At 36.8% G+C, this 18,542-nt stretch overlaps 1 protein-coding gene across 1 annotated transcript in view; it reads right to left on the bottom strand.

The window, feature by feature from the left end:
- DOCK11 (dedicator of cytokinesis 11) overlaps positions 1–18,542 on the bottom strand; it is a 214,143-nt gene that overhangs the window by 54,910 nt on the left and 140,691 nt on the right. Inside the window, 6 exon segments of the mRNA XM_070462215.1 lie at positions 1,584–1,766; positions 5,317–5,454; positions 8,210–8,325; positions 9,541–9,683; positions 11,257–11,304; positions 12,614–12,680. Coding sequence (XP_070318316.1) covers positions 1,584–1,766; positions 5,317–5,454; positions 8,210–8,325; positions 9,541–9,683; positions 11,257–11,304; positions 12,614–12,680 — 695 coding nt within the window.

Genomic DNA, 18,542 nt, shown 5'->3' with positions numbered 1-18,542 from the left:
TCTATTTGAATATAGGACTTCAGACAAGTTGATGTTTTAACACAGAAGAATGGACCCTAACAGGGAAATTCAAAAATATCAGCACACTAATTGCAGAAATGCTTTAAGGGAAGGTGGTACTCAAGTGACATCTCTATGAAAGCAAATATTAGATACTCCAATATATAATGTTAGACCTAGTATCCAAAAACAATTAGATAGAAGATTTTCACAGAAAGCATATACTTCTATCAGATTTTCACATCACTGATGACGTTTCTAAAAAGCTACTTATGGCCATTTCCTCATTTATAACCCAGTCTCCAATAAACAACTGCAATGGGACTGACCGTGGCAGTAAAGATAGAAATATGATCGAGCATTTCCATATTACAACTGAGCCAAGAACTCCCAACTGTGTTTTAGTTCAGACCTGTTTCATCACATAAGCAAAAAATTATAGAGATGTTGAATAACAACTGCCACATACTAAGTGTCTGTTATGAGCTAGGCATTTTGTGCCTGGCACTACACACACTTTACTTTTATCCCTCATGACAAACCCTGCAAGCTGAAACATACTTGGCCTTATTTTCCAGATGAGGCAAATAGTTAAGATGAACTGAGGTAAAATCCCCAGGGTCACATATTAAGTAAGTAGCTAAGCTGTGATTTAAGTCCAGGTAGGTATGTTTCTGGAGAAGGCAATGGCACCCCACTCCAGTACTCTTGCCTGGAAAATCCCATGGATGGAGGAGACTGGTGGGCTGCAGTCCATGGGGTCGCTAAGAGTCGGACATGACTGAGTGACTTCCCTTTCACTTCACTTTCGTGCATTGGAGAAGAAAATGGGAACCCACTCCAGTGTTCTTGCCTGGAGAATCCCAGGGACAAAGAAGCCTGGTGGGCTTCTGTCTATGGGGTCGCACAGGGTCGGACACGACTGAAGCGACTTAGCAGCAGCAGCAGCAGGTATGTTTCCAAAGTACATGTTTTCCATTAAACTTTTGAGACTTCACTCATTTTTTAACTAACTGCACATGCTGAAGCATGACAAAACACAAGTACTTCGTTTGTTACTTAATCATCTCTTTAATACTCACCATAACCATATGAGGTAGGTATAGATATTTACCAGTGTTTTACTTATGAAGCATCTGAGGTACTAAGAGACTAAAGAGTCCTTGCTAAGGTCACAAAGTATGTTGATATTCATGGAATCTGGAATCTATGCTCTTAATATCTCTGTTCTCAAGCAGTGTTGTCCAGTAGAAACAGGATATGAGTCATATGTGTAATATTAAATTGTCTAGCAGCCACATCAAAAAGTAAAAAGACACAAGTGAATTTTGATTTATTTTACTTAAACAAACATATCCAAAATATCACTTCGACATATAGGTAATATAAAACAATTGAGATATTTTACTTCTTTGTACTTAGTCTTCAAAAGTCAATTTGTCTTGAATTCAGACTAGCCAAATTTTAAAAGCCAGATGGCCAGCTGTGGCTAATAGCTTTGTATTAGACTGGGGAGCTCTAGATCTTAATGTAGAGAGGCTAAAGATTGAACAGAAAAAAGAGAAGCTTCGGTTTTCACTGACCTGCAGATGTGTCCTTAAAAAGGTTTTCCTTTTGGTGTACTCAAAGTTGTTTCTCATCAGAAGATACAAAAGTGCAGAGGCTTCGTTCCTGGTTGAGCTTATCTTTGACGTGCAGCACTTTAAAACCTCATAGCAAAATGCAGCACACATGTTTACCCTTCCTTTGAAAAAGGCCGAGGGAAACTAAACAATAGGAAAAACATAAATAAGTATCTGAAAAACCATAAAACAGAAATCAATCAACTATCAAGTGCCTACAGTATTCTCCCTAAAACTAAGCTGGGTGCTTTGAGGATACATGATCAACATAAGATTAGGGCACTACTCTGGATAATCCAAGCTAGATAAAAACATAAAGACCAGCATGTATTCATGAATGACTGAAATGATGACTCATTTCATGATTATGGTCTCAATTTGGGCCTTAAAAATGGGAAGGCCAATCTGCATTACTTACTCTTTTGCTTTATATTTAAACAGTTCCTTATATTATAAACTTTCAAATGCTAGGAAAATTATATCAAGAATCTATTCAGCAAATAAAGTTGATCTTTTAACAAAATGGAGTACAGATGAAGTGTAAACACACAAACATAAACATGTGCCTCCTCTACTCATAAACAGTGTTGAATAAAATACAGTTTGGCATAGAAAAAGTACAAAAGTGACTATTTAATCCTCAAAACAGGCAAGTGACTGCTACTTTTGGAATGTATTCAGTCTGCTTTGTGGAAAATAAGCTATACATAGAACATAGGCTTATTGCAAACTTCCATGCTCACATGTCTAGGCAAGTGAGTACTAAGCTGCTCCAGGGTACACAATGGATTTTTTCAGGGAGTGTGAAGCTAGATTCTTTCAAAATCATTCTCAGGAATCTTGGATTTAAACACATATTATAGGAATCTATCTTCTTTTTATCATCTTAACACTTAAGTACAATGCTTCTTACTGTTTATGCTTCTTCATTTATTAATGAACATTTAATAAATGTTTTCTAGCTGGCATTGAAAAAATCTCTTCAATGGTTTCACCAGATTAAATGAATCTTGTTGGGCAAGATACACCTGTATGAAAATACAGGAAAGGAAGGCACTGCGGTAGAGTAATCTGCTATAGGAAGTCTTCTATCACTTCTCTGAGTGGGCAATGACCAAAATATTCAATGACCTTGTAATTGCCAATTTTGATGGACTCCCTTTCCACCTGATCTTATTAGGCCACTCTGTACTGCATAATATTGATACTCTCTACTTTGGCTTCTTTCTTGCCTTTCTTGCTATTTCTGTGACTGCTCCCTTTCATCTCCTCCATAGACTCCTCTTCCAACCCCTTCTATCTTGCTTTTCTCCAACATACTGCTCTTAACTTTTTTTTTTCTTTTTTTTTTTTTTTTTTTTGCTCTTAACTTTTTGTTGTTGTTCTTGCTCTTCCTGTACAGACTCTCCAGGGGAACTTAAACCACTCCCATGGTTTCAACTGCCATGGGTATGCTGATGATCTCCCTAACTCACTCCGTTCCAGCTAAACTGAACTTTCAGTTCCAAGAATTTCAAGCGCTATCCCTTCTCCCTAGCATGTTTTTCCTTGAGCTTTTCAAACAGTTGGCCCCTTTACATATTTCAGGTCTCATTTTAGAAGTGACAAACCCGGATTCCAACTATATGACATTCTGGAAAAGGCAAGACTGGGGAGACAGTAAAAAGACTGTTGATTACCAAGGGATGGTGGGGAGGGGAGTGTTGAATTGATGGAGATTTTTAGGGCAGTTAAAATACTTTGTTTGATACTAAGATAGGTACATGTCATTTGTCCAAACCTACGGGATATGCACCAAGAATGAAACTTAATGTTCACTGTGCTCCTTGTTGTTTAGTTGCTAAGTCGTGTCTGACTCTTTTTGCAATCACATGGGCTTTAGCCTGCCAGGCTCCTTTGTCCATGGGATTTCCCAGGCAAGAATACTGGAATAGGTTGCCATTTCCTTCTCCAGGGGATCTTCCCAAGACCCAGGGATCGAACCTGCATCTCCTGCATTGGCAGGTGAGTTCTTTACCACTGAGCCCCCAGGGAAGCCCACGTGCAAGATTATGTGTCAATGTAAGTTCTTCAATTGTAATGGATGCAGCACTCTGGTGGCAGATGTTGATAATGGGGGAGGTTGTATGTATCTACGTGGAGGTGGAGATATATAGGAAATTTCCGTATTTCCCATTGGATTTTGCTGCGAATTTAAAACTTGTTTCAAAACATAAAAGTCTTAATTTAAAAAGTTAAAATATAAAAATAAGTGACAAACCCATCAAAAGTAACACCCACAAAGCATTATCCTCTATTTCACCACCTTGGTTCCTTCCAACAACTTGTTCCGATTACTATTTTATTTACTTATTTATTTTCTCTCCCCCTTCCACCCACTGAAATCTTCATGAGAGCAGAGATTATGCTTCTGTACTATATTCAAAGAGATTTTCCCATACCTGCAACAATTTTTTAATACAAATCTAATTAGTTGCTTTCCTGCTCCCCGACACCTAAAAGATGAAATCTAACTCATGAAAATCTAGCTCATGAAAAACATGAGGACATAACCATCTGGTCCCCACTGACCTCTTCAGTCTCATCTCAATTGCTGAGTCCAAACTAAATCCTAACTTCAGTGCTGCAGAGAAGTGTTGCTCAATTAGTGTTTCCTGTCCTTCCATTTACCCTCAGTTGTCTGTAGGCTTCCTTTATCCTAATGGTGTTTGTAGATGTGCATCAGTGTGTGCTTTCCTCTACTGGACAATAAGCCCTCAGACTGTATCTTTGACACAAAGTCTGACACCAATAATTAATTACCCATCCAGTCACTGTTCATTAAATGAATTATTTCTGAATCTCTTTCCCTTAGTTTCTTGTCATATGCTTCTACTGAACTCAGTTTTTCATTTATTTCTTTATTCACAAAATTGCATTAAAGAATGGCAATTTAAAAATAAACCTTCAAAATCATCTACTTTTCTATCAATTTGGGACAATAAGTTGCTATACAAATAACGACCAAAAAAGTTGCTGAGCTAGCCTATTCCACAAATCAGTTAACTGAATTTGTCTTGTTGGAGTTACACATACCGGGGTGGAGGCCTAGACTGTGCCTTTCCATAATTTTAACTTCATCTTGGTTTCTGATACTTAACAGACCAGAAATAAATTTTTGCTGAGTCATATTTGTTCCTAAAAACCTAGTCTGAAGTTTTAGTTTACATGACGTAAATGGCCTGAAAATCTGGAGCTCACAGATACAATTAGCACTGAAAGGAAGGATTCATTCATCTGAACATGTATTAAGTGCCTACCACTTGCAAGATATCCTACAAGGCCCTGGGGTTTTATAACTTGTCTCTGCTTTCAAAGTGATTATACATGAGCTCACTCAGTTTATATATCTGCAGCATGATAATACTTTAAAAAGAAACCAAAGAGAAGAAATATTGGCAGTTGATAACTTTACCATGACACTCCTCAAAGGAGCCTAATGAAAAAAAAAAAGGAATAACAAGATGAAATTAAAAGCACATGGTGATTTTAGGGAATTCGTGGTCAGGCCCTCTTTCTGTATTTTGCTGTTCTGTATTAATGCTATAAAGGCAGGATTTAATGGCTTCATTATCTGAGATTTGGATATCCTGTTCCCCTGATCTTTCTTACCAAGAAGCAAGGCCACTTGCAGCCACAAAGATTTGTTCCTTACCTTACTAATGAACGCTCACAGTGAGGCAAAGACATGTTTCAGCGACACTTCAGACTGCCCATTTTTAAGAAAAGCAAGATGAATATCAAATAGTTTTTTCATTAATGGGTTGTGGCTATCATTATTTAAAAGTTGACTCTAGAAAACATAAAAAAGCTTTTTTTACAAAATAGTTTATGCTGCTCCCCCTAAAATGAGAGAACAGGCTTTACCAATACCTGTTCATCAAACCACTGCTTGAAAAATAACAATAAGAAGCTTAACATAATCTAAAAACATTTCTGCCATCTTTCAATTTGGAAATCTCAAAATACTATAAAAACTAAATCCATACTTAATAGCTTACTTTTAAATAGATGAAAAAAAATCTTTTTCCAGTATACCACAGCAAAAACAGAACTATTATAGGAAATGTATTTTCTACTAACCTAATCAAGTTGCTTCTTAATTAAGAAATCAGTAAATTAAAAATGGATACACGATAACTAGCCTTTGTACTTCTCTGACGGAAATAAAGTAATGTAAGAATTAAGGAAAACATCAATTCTATTTTAAAATTCTATTATCCAATTCATTTTTAAATGTATGTTTAGTGTATGTCTAGCCACTGGTGACAATTAAACCCTCTATGAGGAGAGATAATAACAGGTATCACAACTGAAAGACTACACAAACTGTTTAAAGGTTCCTTAGATACTAATCAGGAATAGGCTGCAGAATCTCTTTATGAAGTATTAAATTTGCTCTGATTAATGTGCAACTCAAATTCACTTTTTATTGTGCCAGTAAATAAGACATTTGATTTGTTAAAGCGCCTGTCTAGCAAAATCTGCACTCTTATTCCTTTCTTCAAATTCAGATATTTCTTAATTTATTTAACATACGTATCTTGGTAGATGACAGGCACTATCCTAAGTGCTTTAGAAATATTAACTCACTTTTTTATTGTGAGACTGGAGGTGCAAAGGGGGACTGCATATGGGCACCAAGGATCTTTTTGAGATAATGGGAATGACTGGATTGTAATGACTGCACAGCTCTGTAAACTTACTAGAGATATAAAAGAAACTAGAAATTGTGGAGAAGCATCTATTGGTTTGTGACCCTTTCTGTTTAAAAAAGAATGCATTGATTAATGTCTTCAGCCCTGCTCTCCTATCCCTTAAGAAACTAATTAGCAGGTTACAACTTGGCCATAAGCAACAACAAAAAACCAAAACCATATGCATATTTGTAACAGATTTAATGGTAACACTGATAGCCAGAATCCCAGAATGGTGCTCCATCTTTCTGGTTCCTCCCTTAGTCTACTAAGAGCATAGGGCAGTGGTTATAAGCAAGGACTCTTGTGATAACTGGCCAAGATTAAAACCCTGATCTGCTACTGACTAGCTATGTGACATTAAGTTCCCTGTGAGCTTCACTTTTCTCACTTTAAAATGGGAAAAATAATAATATCTACATAACAAAGCTAGTGTAAGGATTAAAGGTGAGTTAATAATTGTCCTTTTAAGTTGATTGAGTAATTTACATACAACAAAATTTACCTATTTTAAATTTATGATTCAATTATTTTTAATAAATTTACAGAGTTGTGCAGTCTTTGCAATCCATTCATTCCCATCATCTCAAAAAGATCCTTGGTGCCCACCTGCAGTCCTCTTTTCTACCTCCAGTCCCACAATTAAAAAGTGAATTAATATTTCTAAAGCACTTAGGACAGTGTCTGTCATCTAACAGAGATGTCAACTAACAAGAGATGTATGTTGCATAAATAAGAAATGTCTGACTAGGAGGAAGAAATAACAATGCAAACCTTGAAACCAAATGTCTTATTTACTGGCACAATAAAAAATGAATTTGGGTTGAATTTTAATCAGAACAAACAATACTTCATACATCCTGCAGTCTATTTCTCTTTACTATCTAATTCAGTTTTCCCTTATAAGACTCTTTGAGAAGCACAGGCCTGGTTTCCATAGTAAACCTGGAGGCCTGAAGAAATTAACTGAATTACTTTAAGAAGGGGAAAGAAAAGAAAAAATATCTGTGTAACTCAGACAAAGAGCCAGCAAGAGTTTTCACTTTTGACTTCTCCCACTACTGTTACCTCACATTATGGTTATATGGGCTCCCCTGGTAGCTAAGCTGGTAAAGAATCCCCCTGCAATGCGGGAAACCTGGGTTCAATCTCTCAATTGGGAAGATCCCCTGGAGAAGGAAATGGCAACCCACTCCAACATTCTTGCCTGGAGAATCCCAGGGACAGAGGAGCCTGGCAGGTTACAGTCCATGGGGTCGCAGAGTCAGACACAACTGAGCGACTAAGCAAAGCACATAGTTATATAGTGTTTATTCAAAGCTCTCTACCACCCATTATTTCATTTTACACCTTCAACAACCCTGCAAGATAACTACTTTCAATTTGTTCTTCTTTTATTTTTTAATTCTAGCAATGATGATTTGTAGTGAGAGGCAAGCATCTGAGTAAAACCAGTAAACCCCTGACAAGGGATGCCAGCCAGTCAGCCAGTCTGCCTGGACATCATCTGGCTTGACAAGACACCTCATCTCAACAGGTACTTGGACAGGCTGACTCAATCATAATTTAGGCTAAAATTAACTGGATATTTTCATAAAAGTATGAAAAAAAACCTGTTTTTAACCACAAAAATAACAGAGAAGGAAAATAAGGAACAAATTATTAACAGTCCAACTCTCTCATTCTAAGGATGAGTCTCAGTGATTTCTTGAGGTCACACTAGATCTGCCACCCAAGTTTCCTGACTGCTCACTGGGGGCTTTTATACTGCACTAAGCTTCATCTGCCTAGTTAATTTTTGTGTATTTTCTTTGCAGTGATACTGACTAAATTCTAACTTTTCATTTTTACCTTGAAACACTGAGTGAAAAATGATATGGTATCTAGCACTGTTAGGGAAACTTCAGTAGCAGTATTTCCTTCAAGAAGTGCCTGGTGGAAAATGTCTGCTTCAGTTGTTGAAGAACCTGAAATTAAAAAAAAAAAAAAGGAAATTAAAACTGTATGACACAAGGATTCACATAACAGTTTTGAATGATTTTCTCTCCCAAAGACTCAGAGAGAGAGACAAGCAAAAAGACACCAGGCTCTCAGTACCTGCAGACTTAATGAGTTTCACTGTATTTACTCCTTAATCAAATACGATCTGGGTTAATCAATTCTGCTATTTTTTTTTTACTTCAGCTCTGTATAAACAGCTCTGCAACAAATAAATAGGTGCCAACTTCCTTGTAGACAAGATGCGAGTGATGAACTAGGTATGTAACTAAGAAATAACATGGGAGGCATTTTAGACTGTGCTGTTAATTATATGTGCAAAAATGAGAAACTCATAGAAATGCAGCTATGTTATGTACAGTGGTTCCCTATGGCCTGATGTTTTCAATGATGCCAGTGGTATGAGACTTGTTTCTAAATCAGAAGGAAAACAAAGCATTTGGGCCAACTGAAAGACATAGGTTCTTTACATTGTTCCAAGTGACAAAGAACAAAGCTGAAGGCTGTACCACTTGCATTTTTTTTGAAAGGTCCTGAGTCTAGTAGCTCAGCATCCATCTGATCAAGACATTTGTGTTTATTATTAGTCCTTACGGCAGTCAGTTCTGCTGACTTCCTCTTATGCAACCTCTAAAGGACTGTATGGAAATGAACATTTTCTCACTCTTTGACTTTTTATTAAGATTTGCTTTTTAGAGGATAGCTTTCATTTATATGACCCTCTAGCTTCCTCCCTGTCCTACTGAACTTGTCAATATTTCAACCTGTGTGAAACACATCTTAGTCAAAATAGTATTTACAGTGCTCTGATCTCTACAGACAGCTCAGCATGGGTAATCCCTTAAAAATCACTGAATGAAAAATAGTCACTCTATAAACAAATATTATATATACTATTATATTCAAATGTCATTATTTGCATTAAAGTACGGATAAAAGATATTGAATGTAAAATAAAAATAATAATTCAATGAGAAAATTAATTTCCTTCATATTAAACTAAGAACTCACTATTAACTAAAATTGCTAAAAACAATCCATGCATATTTGATATTACATTCATATATGATGAAATGACTGTACAGAAACAGAGATGTGAAATGATCTCCAGCTGTATGATGATTTAGGTTAAATAGTATTAATGTCTGTTTCAAATGGGTACCCTACCCACATTCTGCACTTACTGTGATTAAGTGTAAATGAACTTTCCAGGCTACTAAGATGCTGAAGTCGGGCCTGCATTATTCCTGATCTGTTTCGAAGAGCTGGCATGGTTTGTGATTTTCGGTCTACTCCAAAGTGTTTTGACAGCCAGGCATCATGCACCCTAAAATAAATGTTAAAGTTAGAAAATGGATTACTCTAATACTGTATCTCAGTGTTACATTTTTTTAAACTAATAAATGACTAGGTTTCCACATAAACACTGTGCTATGCTCAATATTCTACCAATTATTATTTGGCTTAAATGAGACATCACTGGGAATTGTATGATGCTTACTGTATATTTTAAATACCTTATACTATAAGAATACAAGTGAGGAATTTAGAGAGTTTCTTACTTTCCGTCCTCTTCTCAAAAATATTAGACAGTGCACAATATATCAGAGTGGACAATACTCCAATAAGATTCCATCTTTATCTCAGGAGATAAGGAAAGGCAAGAGTCAGAGAAAACAATGAGAGGGACACTCAAGAGTTGACATGGCAGGAGGTGGTTTCCTGGAGTCAGATATTTAAGAATGAGCACTATCTAATCTGTTTCTGGACCGGAGTTAAACTCGGATCAGAATTTTTAATTCTACAAAGATGTCTATTTGCACATTTTTATTTTGTTTTCCTTTAATTTTTAGGGTTTCATTTAAAAAAATTAACAACTAGGTAATGCGGGGACTGAGAAAAAAAGAGTTTGTCCATCCTCTAGTAAACACAGAGGGCAGGTCACCAGAATCTTAGAGGTTAAGGTTCATGGTGGTAGTTACCATAGCAGTTCCCAACCAGTTCCCAGTGCTGGGGAGACAGCAGAAATCGTCACCTGAATTATTAGGATGTCCCAGAGTCTCAGCAATAAACCTAATCCAAACCACCTCTTTGGGCTTCCCTCATAGCTCAGTTGGTAAAGAATACACCTTGCAATGCAGGAGATCCCAGTTTGATTCCTGGGTGGGAAGACACCCTGGAGAAGGGATAGGTTATCCATTCCAGTATTCTGGCCTAGAGAATTCCATGGACTGTACAGTCAATGGCACCGCAAAGAGTCAGATATGACTGATAGACTTTCACGTTCTTTCAAACTGCCTCTTTAGTTTTTGGAAGTGCCATGAAATTTACTTCAATAAAGAAAATAATTCTATTTAAGTTCCTTTAATGACTACCTCTACCTCTGAAATATATTTTATCAAAATAAGCAAGTAATCTTTTCCTTAGGATCCCACAAACATTTTTATTTCACTAAGACTTACACAGCAAAAAGAAGAAAGAAATAATATATAATGCATGCTATAATTACTGTTGGGGATTTCAGTTTACATTACTAATTGAGGTGAATACCGATAGGTTGTACACAAAAGTACACACCTGACAGTTGTCCTCACTTGACAATTTCCTGCCATCCCTTGGATCTAGCCTTTTCTCACATCCTTCAGAAGAGACAAGCATCTGTTCTAGGATTAGACCGGAAACTATGCACATCAGTCTAACCATTATCCTTTGGAAAACTTAAAAAAAGTATCACTTCACATCAGGTTAATTTCAACTTTGAGTTGAGAAGCATTAAATAAATTATGAGTATCTTAAGGCTAACTCAAAATGAAGCACATAGGTTTTACATGGAATGATTAAGACTGCCCTCTGTTGGAAGAGAAGAAAAAAAGAGGAAATTGCAGTGCTATGGGAATTACCTTGCTATGATTCTTTTCCCCATGTATCTAAAGTGAAACAAACATACTCTAGAAAGAAAAACAGTAGCATGTTAGTACTATATCACCATACTTTGCATTTTAACAAATAATATTTGAAAATTCATGTGTTACAAAGAATGGCCTATTTAAAATCATACTACAATAATATGTTTTGGTATACACAAATAAATATACAACCACCAACCATATTATATCACTCTACATTTATTTGCTACAATTACTTCAGCACTAAAAAGTCTCAGGTCTTCATATACAATTCTAATGACATATTTTTTTTTCTAATGACATATTTTTAAAAAACATATCAATGCAAATCATCCTTCGAGCTTTATAGTGTGTGTCACAGCAAAGGTCTCTAATATAGTCATAAACACCTAAAAAGGTTCTTAAGCCCTAAAACTTGTGGCAATTGCTATATTCTTTATAATGGCATTAAGCCACTTTCTAGTATAGAAAATCCCAAACATACAAGTAGAAAGGACAGCGAACTAAACCCCAAATACCCAGCACCCACCAGCTTCAACAATTATCAATTCATGGTCACTCCTGTTTAACTTCTACCCCAAACATGTCCTTTCCTCTCCCTCTACACTTACTACCTCCTCCATGTTTTTAAAGTAAATCCCCAACAACATCATCTATTTTCATCAGTGAATATTTCAATATAACTAGAGTAGTTTTTTTTTAATCCTTCTTTGTTTGCACATATTTTCTCCAAATGTTTTGCTGGACATGCACATACAATATCATATATGTGTACTATTTATTTTAAAATGTATTTAAAAATTACACATCACTCTAATTTTTCTTTTACCTTTCAATAAAATAGCTCAGCAAACAATATAGGACAACTTCCCCCCTCTACTTAGGAAAAAACGCTAGCTTTTTTCCCTCAAGTATCTTGGAATATATATACATATACACACAAACACACATTTCTGAAGTGGGTAGAATTACTCAGCTCTATCTAAGGGTACACATTCTAAACTCCAACATTTAAGGGGCTCCATTAAGCCAGCATCTGCTCTAAATGAATGATTTAGGACAGCTGGTGCCACTTCCAGTTTTCCAGATCACACAAAGATTCCTGATGGTCTGTAAAGATGGGCTATTATTAGCTAGAGTTTTCTATAATATCGCAAGTATTTCGCATACATGTTTTTCTTCTATGTGTGAAGAAGCTATACGTCAACCTATAAACTATGAAAATAGTTTAACATTCCCTACATTTTGTAAAAATATGCTGATGAAAACAAAAAAGGAGTAATATTTCATTAACTATCAACATTAAGCTCCCAAAAATAAGAGGAAATTTTATGAAAATAAGACAACTTACTCTAGAAGTATGAGAATGTTTATGAGCTCCTGGGGAGATACTTTGTTCCAGTAGGTTAAGAGTGTATCTGAAAATGGAATAAAGTGTTATAGCTTGAAATAACAGAGACCGGTAACAGCAAATATTAACATCATAGTGAATTACAAAGTACCAGTAACTTTAGTTTCAATAACCATCAACTCATAACCAGTTCTGTCTCATCTGAATCCTGCCCTCCTATCTCATCTCACTGCCCAATACCCACACTACACTCTATTGAATTAATTTCACATATACTGCTTAATCTATAATTATTTTCAACTTTAACAATTATTATTATTTACTTTATAAATGTTCTTTTCGATGGCTTATCATCCCTGAAGCCAGGAAGCGAAATAGACCTAGGGTTTTCCATAAAACTTCATGCAAAATGGTGCATTTATGTGCATTGTTCAGAAGGTAGGGTCAAGCACCTTTGCCTGCTACTCAAAGGGCTCGGAGAACTAAAAAGTTTAAGAACTTGAGAGGAAATGTGATAATTTATTTTCTTCTTTCTCTTTGGATTATTAACCCTGAAGTCCTAGCACTATACATACATACCACACAGATTCATGGAAGAACTATTTTAGATATAAAAGCCCCTAAACCTATCACATATACTTCTCTTTTGAGCTGTTCTTTTTTTTAACTTCCAACACACTCACTGAAACTTTTTTAAAAGAAAAATATTACCCCCACTTAACCTTCCATTCCATTTTTTAACCTAATCAGATATAGCTAATGGTGTCAGGAGTTTCACTTCTAAATTTTAAAAACCTAGTGAAAGTGTTAGTCACTCAGTTGTGTCCGACTCTTTGTGACCACATGGACAGTAGCCTGCGAGGCTCTTCTGTCCATTCGGAACTCTCCAGGCAAGAATACTGGAGTTGGTTGCCATTTCCTTCTCCAGGGGATCTTCCCGATCCAGAGATTGAACCTGGCTCTCCTCCATTGCAGGCAGACTCGTTACCTACTGAGCCACGAGGAAAGATCTAGCATGGATCACAACAGTAGTCAGTTACAGAATTGCCAGTCTCCAGAGAGCCTCTTAAATCTAGGAATGGACAACTAGGCAATGTTGCCTAAACGGAGGGGTGATAGGGAGGAAAGAGAGCATGGCTTTTGACTTTATGTCCAACTTACTAATGACCATGGGTATTTGTGGCTTTCAATGATTATAAAATACTGACTGTCAGGAATAAAGATGCTAAAATAGGGTCAAATTAACTTGCTTCAAAAATAAATCAAGGGGTAAGTTCCAAGTCACTCCCCCCTCTTGGGACGCACTTCAGCTCAGAGGGGCTTTCCCAGAAGTCACTGCGTTTCCAGTCTCCCTAGTCCTCAGTCAGGCATAAGGTGGCCTGAAGGTGGCGTCTTCCCTCCCTTGTGCCTTGGCTCTTCTCGGCAAAAGGAGGCTGGTGTCTCCTTCCAGCCCCTACCTGCGTCCTGCTGTCCACCCCTGAGCCATCTTTGATCCATCCTCTCGCCCGCCCGGTGCACTGAGACCACTTCACAGGTCTGCAGAAGGGGTGAAACTCTCGTTCGGTTGGCGGCCCAGTTCTAGTTGACGGCCCTTCCGCCATTTTTCGGTGGTGCCTGTCTCCACTATTTCCCAGTCCCAGTCAGAGAATCAAGATGAAGGCGGGGGACGTGGGTGAAGAAGACAGGGAAAGTGGGCAGAGCTCTTCCGAAGGAGATAAAATGCAGGTTAGCCTCTGTGATGTGTCTTCTGAGGAGTTTAAAAAAACCTGGCTAACACTAAAAGAGCTCCATGACAGAGAGCTACGCCGACTTCAGGGGGAAATAACCAGTTTGAGGAAAGAGCGATTGTCAGACGGGAGGCGGACAGGCTCCGAATGCAGAATTAAAGAGTTGACGGAGCAACAGAGAGCCCTGAAGGACACTATCCATGACCTGCGAGGTCAATTAAACACCAAAGTATGTGATCGCTGTACAGTAAACGAAACGTACAGGAATACGCTACAGCAAGAATTTTATGATATCCAACAAAAAAATCTTAAGTTTCTTAGTGACCTCACAGCAGAAAGGAATAAATTAAGAGAAGAAAACAAGCAGCTTTTGGCTAGGCTCAAGATGAAACAGCAAGAGTTTCGCCATTCTTCTTCCGATAGTGATGACGACTTTGTCCCTGGGTCTCAAACGAGCGAGTCAGTTATTTCGACCAGGGACTCTCCGCCTGGACCTGAGAGTCATGTGGCTGTCAAGCTGATAACGCAAACAAATACCAAACAGGTGAAATCTAGAGGGAAAAAGAAACAGCCACACAGTTCCAAGTTTCAGGTTCCATTTTACAGTCAGGACGTCTTGGAGGTGCCAGAGAGCCCTCAGGAGATTTCCTCTAACAGAAGTAATCCTATGGCAATAAAGAGTGGCAGTCAGAAGTCAGCTAGCACTGTTGCTTCAGCATCTACAGTCGGCCCTCAAACAGTGTATGGATTTCCAGATGACTCCAGCCTTCCTGATGCCACGCTTGGCCATTCACAAAGCAAATCAAATTTCACACAGAGGACCTCCTCACAGAGGATCTCCACACCAAAGCGTGGACCTGAGACTGATTTCCCTCGGAGCCTTTCCAGTATTTCTCTAGAAGAAGACGTACCTACCGAAATATTATCTGAAACTTCAGAGGAAAGTGTGATTGATTATAGCAAAAGCATTTTTGCTCCTTTTACACGGAGAGGCGAAAACACCACCACTTTACATCTATTTCCTTTAGACAATACTTCAAGCTCTAAAGTGACAAGACCATCATTTGGTGTTTTTCAAGTTTTAGTGAGAGAGAGCAGTAGTGAGACACCTTGCAGTGAACAGTCCACAGCAAGGAAGAATACTAATGGAGCTACAGGTGCAGCCCATGATGCTGGTAAGCCACAAGGTGAGACTCAGCCTTGCACTTCGGGGTCTTCAATAAAGAGAAAAGTGAAGATACAGCTAAAAAAAGGGAGGAAGTAGCTTTCTCTCCATCTCTCTCTTAAGGAGACTGCTTTTCTTTCCCAAGAGGACAGTCTTCCTATCAATTCAGACTATTTAACATTTGTATTCAGACTATATAACTGAAAATTCCTGACTTTGATTCTACTTCCCAGAATATAATATACAGGCCATAAAAAGTTGGGCAAATGACTAAGACTTTGAAACAGTGACTTATTGCCAGTTAATAAAATTCAGCTACAAAGAAAGAAACTTAGTTTTCAGAATCCCTCTACTTCTATATAAGAGGTCTACCATCTTTTTGTTGAAATTAAGCTGCTAGTGTCTATGAGTCAGTGTGTGCCATGCTAAATTGGTTTAGTTGTGTCCTACTTTTTGGAACACTATGGACTGTAGCCTGCCAGGCTCCTCTGTCCGTGGGATTCTCTAGAAGAATACTGGAGTGGGTTGTCATGCCCTCCTCCTGGGGATCTTCCCATCCATGGAGTCTCTTAGACTCCTGCATTGGCAGGCGAGTTCTTTATTACTAGTGCCACCTGGGAAGCCCTTATGAGTCAATAGAAGGCTTAAAAAAAAGAAAGCCAAGAGAACACCTAAAAGGCTGGACTGTAAGAGTTCAACCCTGAAATACATATAAATGAAATACTTACTGGACTTGACAAGGTAACTACAATACTGACACTGAGAAAGATTCAGAAGCAGATAGTTTGCAGAATAAAATGAGTATGACTTTACAGATACATACAGCATGACTTACAAAAGAGAAGATGTGACACAGACTGTATACTAGTTATTAAAATTTGCTTTTAAAAATAAAAAACCAAGAACAGAAGAGTTACAAACCTCATTAACAAAGACTAAGTATTGAGCAAGCAAGGTCAGCATTTACAAGAGGAGACCTTTTCAAGAAACAAAGCAGTTATGGTTTTACCCATAACATAAAGCAGCCAGTCTTTCTGGTGGCTTGTCACTGGTTATCACAGTGTGTGTGTGTGCACACATGTGCATGCACTTGCATACATATGCAAGTGTGCACATGTGTACTGGAGTGGAGGAGGGGAGAACTACTCAGCCATGCATGTCTCTCTCTTCTTCCCTTTCTTCTCTCCTCCCCCTACCACCCTCATTTTCCCTGGCTGTAGTGGTATTCAGCTCCTTTTTTCCTTACAGTTTTTGTTCCCCTTGTATTCTTGAGCCTTTTGAAAAAACAAAGTTATTGAGTGAATTCGTGTGCCATAAAACTCACCCTTTTAAATAGAGTACAATACAGTAGTTTATGGTATATTTAAAAATTTGTAAAATCATCACCACAGTTTTAGAATATTTTCATCACCCTTAAAAAAAGCCCATACATAATAGCAGTCACTTTCTACATTCCCCCACTTTTTAGCTTGTGGGGAGACAAAAACAATAAGCTGTGGCTATGGTTGTTAATTTGATTCATTATTTCTTGGAATGAAATACCACCAGGGTTGAATATTATTGCCTTTTACATATTTCTTTCCCAAAACATGGAAGCTTATAACATAGTCTCAATAATCTTTGACTTTTACTCTAAATCATACATTCTAAGTAGTTGAAGATTCTAGTTTTTAAAAACTGTTTTATTAATGTACTTTAGAATTAACTATTCATATCTAGCTTTTGATGTTTTTCAATCTCTCTGGCAAGTTAACAACTCATTTCATGTTTTTATATCCTGCATTATTACAAAAATGTTTAAAATAATACTTAAGAACAAAATATAGAAAATAAGTAAAATTTACTGTATTATGATTTGACTTTTATTCTAAATCATACATTGTTAGTGCTTGAAGATTCTACTTATTTAAAACTTTTGTCAATGTGTTTTAGAATTAACTATTCATATCTAGCTTTTGATGTACTTCAATCTCTCTGGCAAGTAACTATCAACTCATTTTATGTTTTTATATCCTGTATTATTACAAAAATGTTTAAAATAATATTTACTAAAAACAAAATAGAAAATAAGTAAAATTTACTGTATTATGATTTGACTTTTATTCTATATCATACATTGTTAGTACTTGAAGATTCTATTTACTTAAAGCTCTTTTGTTAATGTATTTTAGAATTAACTTCATATCTAGGCTTTTGATGTGTTTCAGTCTCTCTGGCAAGTTAACTATCAACTCATTTTATGTTTTTATATCCTGTATTATTACAAAAATGTTTAAAATAATATTTACTAAAAACAAAATAGAAAATAAGTAAAATCTACTGTATTATGATTTGACTTTTACTGTAAATCATACATTCTAAGTACTTGAAGATTCTACTTACTTAAAGCTCTTTTATTAATGTATTTTAGAATTAACTATTCATATCTAACATTTGATGTGTTTCAATCTCTGGCAAGTTAACTGTCAACTTATGTTTTTATATCCTGCATTATTACAAAAAATGTTTAATATTTACTAAAAACTAAATAGAAAATAAGTAAAATTTACTGTATTATGCTGGTCAAAACCCGGGTGCTTTTATGTTCTTCATTTCTGCTTTTTTTTTTTTTTTAAGAATATTTATTTGGCTGCAGGGTCTTAGGTGCAGTGTGTGGGATCTATTTCCTTGTCTATGATGGTCGAAACCCGGGTGCTTTTATGTTCTTCATTTCTGCTTTTTTTTTTTTTTTAAGAATATTTATTTGGCTGCACAGGGTCTTAGGTGCAGTGTGTGGGATCTATTTCCCTGTCCAGAAATTGAATCCAGGACCCCTGCATTGGCAGTGCAGCGTCTTAGCTACAGGGAAATCCCTAGGTTTTTGTTTGTTTTGTTTTGGGGGGTCTTTCGGGTGGTTTTATGATTGTTTTTTTTTCTTTTTGAGCAAAAGTAGAAAAGGAAGAAAAGAAGAGGGAATTGTATAAACAAAGGTGGTACTTGGAATGAGATAGAACCTTCTGATTTTACTTCCAAAGGACTTGCAGTTTATTAAAATCCT

The sequence above is a fragment of the Odocoileus virginianus genome, unplaced genomic scaffold, assembly GCF_023699985.2.
Source record: "Odocoileus virginianus isolate 20LAN1187 ecotype Illinois unplaced genomic scaffold, Ovbor_1.2 Unplaced_Scaffold_1, whole genome shotgun sequence".
Classification (NCBI taxonomy): Eukaryota; Metazoa; Chordata; class Mammalia; order Artiodactyla; family Cervidae; genus Odocoileus; species Odocoileus virginianus.
The sequence above is the reverse complement of the archived record's forward strand: the minus strand, read 5'-3'. Positions and strand labels throughout refer to the sequence as shown.